The following is a 12,060-nucleotide window of genomic DNA, read 5'->3' on the forward strand; positions in this document are numbered from 1 at the left end:
AGGTCATGAAGGTCAGAGGTCATAAAAGTCAGAGGTCATAAAGGTCAGAGGTCATGAAGGTCAGAGGTCATGAAGGTCAGAGGTCATGAAGGTCAGAGGTCATAAAGGTCAGAGGTCATGAAGGTCAGAGGTCATGAAGGTCAGAGGTCATAAAGGTCATAGGTCATGAAGGTCAGAGGTAATAAAGGTCAGAGGTCATAAAGGTCAGAGGTTATGAAGGTCATGACTTTGTTAAAAGACAAGCTCCTCCCACAGACACCCGCCTCATTTAGAATGATCACATGACACTTTTACAGACAAAAATCATCTTTATTCACAAATATTTAAAAAGTCTTTTTAAAAATGTATAAAATCTAAATCCACTTCTGATTGGACGAAGCAGCTCTGACTGGCTCCGCCCTCTCTCTTTCTCTCAGTTGATTGGCTCGTACGCTGAGGGGGCGGGGCCAGACAGTTTCCGGATGCAGATCCAGGCTCCGCCCATGAGCAGCAGCACCAGCGGCGTCCCGAGTCCCACGGCCAAAACTGACCAGACCAAGACCGAGAAGGAGTCCAGAGGAGGCGGTCCCACGCCCACCAGCAGAGTCCTGAGGAAGACCGGGTTCAGACCGGGTCCAGACCGGGTCCAGACCGGGTCCAGACCGGGTCCAGACCGGGTCCAGACCTGGTCCAGACCTGGTCCAGACCTGGTCCAGACCGGGTCCAGACCGGGTCCAGACCGGGTTCAGACCGGGTCCAGACCGGGTCCAGACCGGGTTCAGACCGGGTCCAGACCGGGTCCAGACCGGGTCCAGACCGGGTCCAGACCGGGTTCAGACCGGATCCAGACCGGGTTCAGACCGGGTCCAGACCGGGTCCAGACCGGGTCCAGACCGGGTCCAGACCGGGTCCAGACCGGGTTCAGACCGGGTTCAGACTCACCAGCTCAGGTAGTTGCTGTAGAACGGTTCTCCACTCAGACCGAAGCTGATGTTGATGGCGGTTGTTGTCATGTCGTTGCCGTAGAAACCAAGGACCAACCCTGACGCGGACGCTGTGGAAACAGAGTCTTGTCGCCGTGGAGGCCAGTGTTTGAGGGGCGTGGCCACCTCCAGCCTCGCCGAAGCAGCGCGATACGCCACGGGCTTCCACTGCACGAAACCAGGACCAGAGCCAGGACCAGAGCCAGGACCAGAGCCAGGACCAGAGCCAGGACCAGAGCCAGGACCAGGACCAGAGCCAGGACCAGAGCCAGGACCAGAGCCAGGACCAGAGCCAGGACCAGAGCCAGGACCAGAGCCAGAGGAGTTGGAGAGCCACTGTGAGACCTGAGGAACGACACGATGAATGAAAAAAGGGTTCTAATAAAGACTAGAGTGCTCGTCACCATAGTAACCTGCAGTGATCAGGACCAGGACCAGGACCAGGACCAGGACCAGGACCAGGACCAGGACCAGGACCAGGACCAGGACCAGGACCAGGACCAGGACCAGGACCTGGACCTGGTCCTGGTCCTGGATCTCGTACCGTGAAAATGGAGGGCGTGAACTCATCGTCGATAGAGCGCACTGATTGGATCGTCTCCAACGGAGCTCCGCCCACCGCCCTCAGCTCCAATAAGAAACGAGAGTGGGCAGACCTCGGAGTCAGGCCGTCCAACCAGAACGTGAGCTGGGCGGAGTCAGGGTTGTGCAGGAGGCGGGGCCACCGCTCACTCCGCCCCCAATTCTCGAACACGGACAGCTGTCAATCAAACACAGACAGAGACTCAAAGCAGAGGCGGGGGCGGGGCATCCAGGTCGATATGTGTGTGCCGTTTCATTAGCATGTGGCTAATGAACTTACCCATAATGCACCATGATCATTTAGGGTTTAGCAAACCATAGATTATTTAAATAAGTCCCGGTCCAGTCCAGTCCCGGTCCAGTCCCGGTCCAGTCCCAGTCCAGTCCCGGTCCAGTCCCGGTCCAGTCCCGGTCCAGTCCAGTCCAGTCCCAGTCCAGTCCAGTCCCGGTCCAGTCCCGGTCCAGTCCCGGTCCAGTCCAGTCCCAGTCCAGTCCCGGTCCAGTCCCGGTCCAGTCCCAGTCCCGGTCCAGTCCCGGTCCAGTCCCGGTCCAGTCCCGGTCCAGTCCCGGTCCAGTCCCGGTCCAGTCCAGTCCAGTCCAGTCCCGGTCCAGTCCCGGTCCAGTCCCGGTCCCGGTCCAGTCCCGGTCCAGTCCCGGTCCCGGTCCAGTCCAGTCCAGTCCCGGTCCCGGTCCAGTCCCGGTCCAGTCCCGGTCCCGGTCCAGTCCAGTCCCAGTCCAGTCCCGGTCCAGTCCCGGTCCAGTCCAGTCCCAGTCCAGTCCCGGTCCAGTCCCGGTCCAGTCCAGTCCAGTCCAGTCCTGGTCCAGTCCCGGTCCAGTCCCGGTCCAGTCCCGGTCCCGGTCCAGTCCCGGTCCGGTCCCGGGTCCAGTCCTCTTCAGTACCTGGACACACATGGACCCGTTGCTCCCCCTGGTGGTCCCGCACAGCGCTGCAGACAGTGTGGACAGGTTGAATCTGGACCAGGTCAGATTCTGGAGCTCGTACGGAGGAAACAGATCTGACCCTGGATCTGCCGTGTCGTTCATGTCGTCGTACTCCCAAAGCTGAGAGAGAGAGAGAGTGAGGGGCGTGGCTAAAGTGAGCGTGTGAGGGGCGTGGCTAAAGCGAGCGTGTGTGAGGGGCGTGGCTAAAGCGAGCGTGTGTGAGGGGCGTGGCTAAAGCGAGCGCGTGTGAGGGGCGTGGCTAAAGCGAGCGCGTGTGAGGGGCGTGGCTAAAGCGAGCGCGTGTGAGGGGCGTGGCTAAAGCGAGCGCGTGTGAGGGGCGTGGCTAAAGCGAGCGCGTGTGAGGGGCGTGGCTAAAGCGAGCGCGTGTGAGGGGCGTGGCTAAAGCGAGCGCGTGTGAGGGGCGTGTCAGACGCTTTATGACCTGGAAATATCAGATTGTGGCTCTTGACAAAGCGAGTGCCATAAACAGGAAACAGCTGTTGCTAACGCACTTTGCTAGCTTTGTTTCGCTAACGCGCTTTGCTAGCTTTGTGTCGCTAATGCGCTTTGCTAGCTTTGTGTCGCTAATGCGCTTTGCTAGCTTTGTGTCGCTAACGCGCTTTGCAAGCTTTGTGTCGCTAACGCGCTTTGCTAGCTTTGTGTCGCTAACGCGCTTTGCAAGCTTTGTGTCGCTAACGCGCTTTGCTAGCTTTGTGTCGCTAAGGCTCCACATAGTCGTTAGCATCAGTGGAAACGCGGCGCTTTGTTTGTGACTCACTCTGCTCAGGACCAGAGCGCTGCTGTACGTCACACTGCTCTCTGGCGCCACCTTTAGGCTGCCACTGGAGTTACGCTCCAAGAACCGGGGCCAATCCACCTGAAACCAGACCAGCATTCTATTTATAGAGATATATAGTTTAGTCCTGACCCCGGCCCTGACCCCGGCCCTGACCCCGGCCCTGACCTGTAGTGTGGCTCCGGTGCTGTTGCTCTGCACCAGCAGCAGTGTTGGCGCCCCCTGGCTGCAGAAGAGGATGTGCAGCGAGTCGTTGGGTCCCACAGAGCGCCCATACAGCAGGTCTCCTCCAGGGGGCGCCAGAGGACCACCAGGGTTCAACGTGATGGACACCTGAGGAAGAACAGCACTTAAACCAGCCATCACCAAACGGAGGACCCCGGGCCAGATCCGGACCCCGGGCCAGATCCAGTGATGGTCCAGATCCAGTGATGGTCCAGATCCAGTGATGGTCCAGATCCAGTGATGGTCCAGATCCAGTGATGGTCCAGATCCAGTGATGGTCCAGACCCGTGACCGATGATAAATTCACGAGATAAAGTCATTTTTATGGAGCATTTTTTTTGTGTACGGCCGTGTCTATAATGACACAGCAATAAATACTGCAATACTGCAATAAATACTGCAATACTGCAATAAATACTGCAATACTGCAATAAATACTGCAATACTGCAATAAATACTGCAATAAATACTGCAAAAAAATACTGCAATAAATACTGCAATAAATACTGCAAAAAAATACTGCAATAAATACTGCAATAAATACTGCAATACTGCAATACTGCAATACTGCAATAAATACTGCAATACTGCAATAAATACTGCAATAAATACTGCAAAAAAATACTGCAATAAATACTGCAATAAATACTGCAATAAATACTGCAATAAACACTGCAATAAATACTGCAATAAATACTGCAATACTGCAATAAATACTGCAATAAATACTGCAAAAAATACTGCAAAAAATACTGCAATAAATACTGCAATAAATACTGCAATACTGCAATAAATACTGCAATACTGCAATAAATACTGCAATACTGCAATAAATACTGCAATAAATACTGCAATAAATACTGCAATACTGCAATAAATACTGCAATACTGCAATAAATACTGCAATACTGCAATAAATACTGCAAAAAAATACTGCAATAAATACTGCAATAAATACTGCAATAAATACTGCAATAAATACTGCAATACTGCAATAAATACTGCAATAAATACTGCAAAAAATACTGCAAAAAATACTGCAATAAATACTGCAATAAATACTGCAATACTGCAATAAATACTGCAATACTGCAATAAATACTGCAATACTGCAATAAATACTGCAATACTGCAATAAATACTGCAATACTGCAATAAATACTGCAATAAATACTGCAAAAAAATACTGCAATAAATACTGCAATAAATACTGCAATAAATACTGCAATACTGCAATAAATACTGCAATACTGCAATAAATACTGCAATACTGCAATAAATACTGCAATACTGCAAAAAATACTGCAATAAATACTGCAATAAATACTGCAATACTGCAATAAATACTGCAATACTGCAATAAATACTGCAATACTGCAATAAATACAGCAATAAATACTGCAATACTGCAATAAATACTGCAATACTGCAATAAATACTGCAATACTGCAATAAATACTGCAATACTGCAATAAATACTGCAATAAATACTGCAAAAAAATACTGCAATAAATACTGCAATAAATACTGCAAAAAAATACTGCAATAAATACTGCAATAAATACTGCAATACTGCAATACTGCAATAAATACTGCAATACTGCAATACTGCAATAAATACTGCAATACTGCAATAAATACTGCAATAAATACTGCAAAAAAATACTGCAATAAATACTGCAATAAATACTGCAATAAATACTGCAATAAATACTGCAATAAATACTGCAATAAATACTGCAATAAATACTGCAATAAATACTGCAAAAAATACTGCAATAAATACTGCAATAAATACTGCAATAAATACTGCAATACTGCAATAAATACTGCAATACTGCAATAAATACTGCAATACTGCAATAAATACTGCAATAAATACTGCAATACTGCAATAAATACTGCAATACTGCAATAAATACTGCAATACTGCAATAAATACTGCAATACTGCAATAAATACTGCAAAAAAATACTGCAATAAATACTGCAATAAATACTGCAATAAATACTGCAATAAATACTGCAATAAATACTGCAATAAATACTGCAATACTGCAATAAATACTGCAAAAAATACTGCAAAAAATACTGCAAAAAATACTGCAATAAATACTGCAATAAATACTGCAATACTGCAATAAATACTGCAATACTGCAATAAATACTGCAATACAGCAATAAATACTGCAATACTGCAATAAATACTGCAATACTGCAATAAATACTGCAATAAATACTGCAAAAAAATACTGCAATAAATACTGCAATAAATACTGCAATAAATACTGCAATACTGCAATAAATACTGCAATACTGCAATAAATACTGCAATACTGCAATAAATACTGCAATACTGCAAAAAATACTGCAATAAATACTGCAATAAATACTGCAATACTGCAATAAATACTGCAATACTGCAATAAATACTGCAATAAATACTGCAATACTGCAATAAATACTGCAATACTGCAATAAATACTGCAATACTGCAATAAATACTGCAATACTGCAATAAATACTGCAATAAATACTGCAAAAAAATACTGCAATAAATACTGCAATAAATACTGCAATAAAGCAATAAATACTGCAATAAATACTGCAATAAATACTGCAAAAAATACTGCAAAAAATACTGCAAAAAATACTGCAATAAATACTGCAATACTGCAATAAATACTGCAATACTGCAATAAATACTGCAATACTGCAATAAATACTGCAATAAATACTGCAAAAAAATACTGCAATAAATACTGCAATAAATACTGCAATAAATACTGCAATACTGCAATAAATACTGCAATACTGCAATAAATACTGCAATACTGCAATAAATACTGCAATAAATACTGCAAAAAATACTGCAATAAATACTGCAATAAATACTGCAATAAATACTGCAATAAATACTGCAATACTGCAATAAATACTGCAATACTGCAATAAATACTGCAATACTGCAATAAATACTGCAATAAATACTGCAAAAAATACTGCAAAAAATACTGCAAAAAATACTGCAATACTGTGATAAATACTGCAATAAATACTGCAATAAATACTGCAATAAATACTGCAATACTGCAATAAATACTGCAATACTGCAATAAATACTGCAATAAATACTGCAATAAATACTGCAATAAATACTGCAATACTGCAATAAATACTGCAATACTGCAATAAATACTGCAATACTGCAATAAATACTGCAATAAATACTGCAATAAATACTGCAATACTGCAATAAATACTGCAATAAATACTGCAATAAATACTGCAATAAATACTGCAAAAAATACTGCAATAAATACTGCAATACGGCATGTCCGGGGTTCAGCGCATCTGTACGGGGCTGAACTGCAGCTCCCTCTGCAGCTCCCTCTGCAGCTCCCTCTGCAGCTCCCTCTGCAGCTCCCTCTGCAGCTCCCTCTGCAGCTCCCTCTGCAGCTCCCTCTGCAGCTCGGCTGCTGCACTGCCACATAAACCTTCACCATTTTGATGATCGTAAAGCGTGAGATATCATGAATGAAGTTTTGGGCAGCAGCTCCTCCTGCTCAGTCAGCGGCTCCTCCTGCTCAGTCAGCAGCTCCTCACTGCTCAGTCAGCGGCTCCTCCTGCTCAGTCAGCGGCTCCTCCTGCTCAGACAGCGGCTCCTCCTGCTCAGTCAGCGGCTCCTCCTGCTCAGACAGCGGCTCCTCCTGCTCAGACAGCGGCTCCTCCTGCTCAGTCAGCGGCTCCTCCTGCTCAGTCAGCGGCTCCTCCTGCTCAACAGCAGCTCCTCCTGCTCAGACAGCGGCTCCTCCTGCTCAGTCAGCGGCTCCTCCTGCTCAGTCAGCGGCTCCTCCTGCTCAGTCAGCGGCTCCTCACTGCTCAGTCAGCGGCTCCTCACTGCTCAGTCAGCAGCTCCTCCTGCTCAGTCAGCAGCTCCTCCTGCTCAGTCAGCAGCTCCTCCTGCTCAGTCAGCAGCTCCTCCTGCTCAGTCAGCGGCTCCTCACTGCTCAGTCAGCGGCTCCTCCTGCTCAGTCAGCGGCTCCTCCTGCTCAGTCAGCGGCTCCTCCTGCTCAGTCAGCGGCTCCTCCTGCTCAGTCAGCGGCTCCTCCTGCTCAGTCAGCGGCTCCTCCTGCTCAGACAGCAGCTCCTCCTGCTCAGTCAGAGGCTCCTCACTGCTCAGTCAGCGGCTCCTCCTGCTCAGTCAGCGGCTCCTCCTGCTCAGTCAGCGGCTCCTCCTGCTCAGTCAGCGGCTCCTCCTGCTCAGACAGCGGCTCCTCCTGCTCAGTCAGCGGCTCCTCCTGCTCAGTCAGCGGCTCCTCCTGCTCAGACAGCGGCTCCTCCTGCTCAGACAGCGGCTCCTCCTGCTCAGACAGCAGCTCCTGCTCAGTCAGCGGCTCCTCCTGCTCAGACAGCAGCTCCTCCTGCTCAGTCAGCGGCTCCTCCTGCTCAGTCAGCGGCTCCTCACTGCTCAGTCAGCAGCTCCTCCTGCTCAGTCAGCAGCTCCTCCTGCTCAGTCAGCGGCTCCTCCTGCTCAGACAGCAGCTCCTCCTGCTCAGTCAGCGGCTCCTCCTGCTCAGACAGCGGCTCCTCCTGCTCAGTCAGCGGCTCCTCCTGCTCAGACAGCAGCTCCTCCTGCTCAGACAGCGGCTCCTCCTGCTCAGACAGCAGCTCCTGCTCAGTCAGCGGCTCCTCCTGCTCAGACAGCAGCTCCTCCTGCTCAGTCAGCGGCTCCTCCTGCTCAGTCAGCGGCTCCTCCTGCTCAGTCAGCGGCTCCTCCTGCTCAGTCAGCGGCTCCTCACTGCTCAGTCAGCAGCTCTTCCTGCTCAGTCAGCAGCTCCTCCTGCTCAGTCAGCAGCTCCTCCTGCTCAGTCAGCATCTCCTCCTGCTCAGTCAGCGGCTCCTCACTGCTCAGTCAGCGGCTCCTCCTGCTCAGTCAGCGGCTCCTCCTGCTCAGTCAGCGGCTCCTCCTGCTCAGTCAGCGGCTCCTCCTGCTCAGACAGCAGCTCTTCCTGCTCAGTCAGCGGCTCCTCCTGCTCAGTCAGCAGCTCCTCCTGCTCAGTCAGTGGCTCCTCACTGCTCAATCAGCGGCTCCTCCTGCTCAGTCAGCGGCTCCTCACTGCTCAATCAGCGGCTCCTCCTGCTCAGTCAGCGGCTCCTCCTGCTCAGTCAGCGGCTCCTCCTGCTCAGTCAGCGGCTCCTCCTGCTCAGACAGCGGCTCCTCACACTAAAGACACTTGTTTGATGGAAAAGTAGAACTTCTTTATTTTAGAACAAAGAGAAGCTGAAGTTTCTGTTTGTGGAAGTGATTTAAGAACAAGGAGTTTTTCCACTTTATTCTGAGGTTTGTGTTTCTTTATCTGAAATAAATAAAGGCCTAAACTTTATTTGTCTGAGACGACTTTTATTGATGCTGAAAGAGACAATTCTGTTCAGTTCATTTCACAAAGTGACACGACCTTCAGCTCTGACCTCAGGGACTTTTACATGAAAACACCTGATTTAAACCAACAACCAGGACTAAACCAGGACTAAACCAGGACTAAACCAGGACTAAACCAGATGTAAAACAGGACTAAACCAGGACTAAACCAGGTCCAAACCAGGTCTAAACCAGGACTAAACCAGGTCTAAACCAGGACTAAACCAGGACTAAACCAGGTCCAAACCAGGACTAAACCAGGACTAAACCAGGACTAAACCAGGTCTAAACCAGGACTAAACCAGGTCTAAACCAGGTCTAAACCAGGTCTAAACCAGGACTAAACCAGGACTAAACCAGGTCTAAACCAGGACTAAACCAGGACTAAACCAGGACTAAACCAGGTCTAAACCAGGTGTAAACCAGGTCTAAACCAGGTCTAAACCAGGTGTAAACCAGGACTAAACCAGGACTAAACCAGGACTAAACCAGGACTAAACCAGGACTAAACCAGATGTAAAACAGGACTAAACCAGGACTAAACCAGGTCTAAACCAGGACTAAACCAGGACTAAACCAGGACTAAACCAGGTCTAAACCAGGACTAAACCAGGTCTAAACCAGGTCTAAACCAGGTCTAAACCAGGACTAAACCAGGACTAAACCAGGTCTAAACCAGGACTAAACCAGGACTAAACCAGGACTAAACCAGGTCTAAACCAGGTGTAAACCAGGTCTAAACCAGGTCTAAACCAGGTGTAAACCAGGACTAAACCAGGACTAAACCAGGACTAAACCAGGACTAAACCAGGACTAAACCAGGACTAAACCAGGTCTAAACCAGGACTAAACCAGGTCTAAACCAGGTCTAAACCAGGTCTAAACCAGGACTAAACCAGGACTAAACCAGGTCTAAACCAGGACTAAACCAGGACTAAACCAGGTCTAAACCAGGACTAAACCAGGTCTAAACCAGGTCTAAACCAGGACTAAACCAGGACTAAACCAGGTCTAAACCAGGTCTAAACCAGGTCTAAACCAGGTCTAAACCAGGTGTAAACCAGGACTAAACCAGGACTAAACCAGGTCTAAACCAGGTCTAAACCAGGTCTAAACCAGGTCTAAACCAGGACTAAACCAGGACTAAACCAGGACTAAACCAGGTCCAAACCAGGTCTAAACCAGGACTAAACCAGGTGTAAAACAGGTCTAAACCAGGACTAAACCAGGTCTAAACCAGGTCTAAACCAGGTGTAAAACAGGACTAAACCAGGACTAAACCAGGACTAAAGCAGGACTAAACCAGGACTAAACCAGGTCTAAACCAGGTCTAAACCAGGACTAAACCAGGACTAAACCAGGTGTAAAACAGGACTAAACCAGGACTAAACCAGGACTAAACCAGGTCTAAACCAGGACTAAACCAGGACTAAACCAGGACTAAACCAGGTCTAAACCAGGTCTAAACCAGGTCTAAACCAGGTCTAAACCAGGACTACACCAGGTCTAAACCAGGTCTAAACCAGGTCTAAACCAGGTCTAAACCAGGTCTAAACCAGGACTACACCAGGTCTAAACCAGGTCTAAACCAGGTCTAAACCAGGTCTAAACCAGGTCTAAACCAGGACTACACCAGGTCTAAACCAGGACTAAACCAGGACTAAACCAGGACTAAACCAGGACTAAACCAGGTCTAAACCAGGTCTAAACCAGGACTAAACCAGGTCTAAACCAGGTCTAAACCAGGACTAAACCAGGACTAAACCAGGACAACCAGGACTAAACCAGGTCTAAACCAGGTCTAAACCAGGTCTAAACCAGGACTAAACCAGGACTAAACCAGGACAAAACCAGGTCTAAACCAGGTCTAAACCAGGACTAAACCAGGTCTAAACCAGGACTAAACCAGGACTAAACCAGGACTAAACCAGGACAAAACCAGGTCTAAACCAGGTCTAAACCAGGACTAAACCAGGTCTAAACCAGGACTAAACCAGGACTAAACCAGGTCTAAACCAGGACTAAACCAGGACTAAACCAGGACTAAACCAGGACAAAACCAGGTCTAAACCAGGTCTAAACCAGGACTAAACCAGGTCTAAACCAGGACTAAACCAGGACTAAACCAGGACTAAACCAGGACAAAACCAGGTCTAAACCAGGTCTAAACCAGGACTAAACCAGGTCTAAACCAGGACTAAACCAGGACTAAACCAGGTCTAAACCAGGACTAAACCAGGACTAAACCAGGACTAAACCAGGACTAAACCAGGACTAAACCAGGACTAAACCAGGTCTAAACCAGGTCTAAACCAGGTCTAAACCAGGACTAAACCAGGACTAAACCAGGACTAAACCAGGACTAAACCAGGACTAAACCAGGTCTAAACCAGGTCTAAACCAGGTCTAAACCAGGACTAAACCAGGACTAAACCAGGACAAAACCAGGTCTAAACCAGGTCTAGACCCTCGTGTCTCACTCACGTTCCGGTCGGTCGGTCCAGTTCCAGTTCCAGTCCCGGTTCTGGTCCCGTACACCGTCAGGACGCACAGCAGCAGCGCGTTCAAACGATTCTCCGCCATTTCCGTCACAACAATGTCACATGATCCATATATGTCAGCTGACCGCGGTCACGTGGTGCCGGTGATGACGTCAGCTGTTCGAAACTGAAATGATTGAATTAAACTGATCACGAGACAGAGAAATGCAACAATAAAACTTGAAACTGTTTTAACTCTTGTTTCTAAAGCCTCAGTGGAACATTAACCGCGGTCAAGTTGGACATTGGCCTCCGCCACTAGAGCGGGAGCTTCCTCTGAGGGGCCCCGCCTGCAGGGGCCCCGCCTGCAGGAGCCCCGCCTGCAGGGGCCCCGCCTGCAGGGGCCCCGCCTGCAGGGGCCCCGCCTGCAGCGGCCCCGCCTGCAGCGGCCCCGCCTGCAGGGGCCCCGCCTGCAGGGGCCCCGCCTGCAGGAGCCCCGTCTGCAGGAGCCCCGCCTGCAGGAGCCCCGCCTGCAGGGGCCCCGCCTGCAGGGGCCCCGCCTGCAGCGGCCATGCCTGCAGGGGCCCCGCCTGCAGGGGCCCCGCCTGCAGGGGCCCCGCCTGCAGGGGCCCCGCCTGCAGGGGCCCCGCCT

At 49.1% G+C, this 12,060-nt stretch overlaps 1 protein-coding gene across 2 annotated transcripts; it reads right to left on the reverse strand.

The window, feature by feature from the left end:
• Positions 1-410: 410 nt before the first annotated feature.
• Positions 411-11,543, reverse strand: glmp (glycosylated lysosomal membrane protein). Of its 2 annotated transcripts, XM_072448371.1 has the most exons (7): positions 11,413-11,543; positions 3,451-3,615; positions 3,265-3,363; positions 2,445-2,606; positions 1,507-1,722; positions 922-1,307; positions 411-587 (listed from the first exon to the last, which is right to left on the reverse strand). In XM_072448371.1, exons 1-7 carry the CDS (start codon positions 11,509-11,511, stop codon positions 413-415), a joined length of 1,302 nt encoding a protein of 433 aa, XP_072304472.1. In that variant the 5' UTR covers positions 11,512-11,543; the 3' UTR covers positions 411-412. The 2 variants fall into 2 exon arrangements, with proteins under 2 accessions (XP_072304472.1, XP_072304473.1); XM_072448372.1 differs by lacking the exon at positions 3,451-3,615.
• Positions 11,544-12,060: the final 517 nt, after the last annotated feature.

This window comes from Eucyclogobius newberryi, unplaced genomic scaffold (genome assembly GCF_026437365.1).
Source record: "Eucyclogobius newberryi isolate DKJ021-1_F unplaced genomic scaffold, fEucNew1.0.hap1 SCAF_16, whole genome shotgun sequence".
In the NCBI taxonomy this organism is placed as follows: Eukaryota; Metazoa; Chordata; class Actinopteri; order Gobiiformes; family Gobiidae; genus Eucyclogobius; species Eucyclogobius newberryi.

Bases quoted from the DNA above. Each gene is read 5' to 3' on its own strand.
- glmp (XM_072448371.1), bottom strand. From the start codon at position 11,511: ATGGCGGAGAATCGTTTGAACGCGCTGCTGCTGTGCGTCCTGACGGTG. The intron at 3,364-3,450 runs GTCAGGGCCGGG...GTCTGGTTTCAG, and splicing joins GCACCGGAGCCACACTACAG to GTGGATTGGCCCCGGTTCTT. The intron at 1,308-1,506 runs GTACGAGATCCA...GTCGTTCCTCAG, and splicing joins TCACGCCCTCCATTTTCACG to GTCTCACAGTGGCTCTCCAA.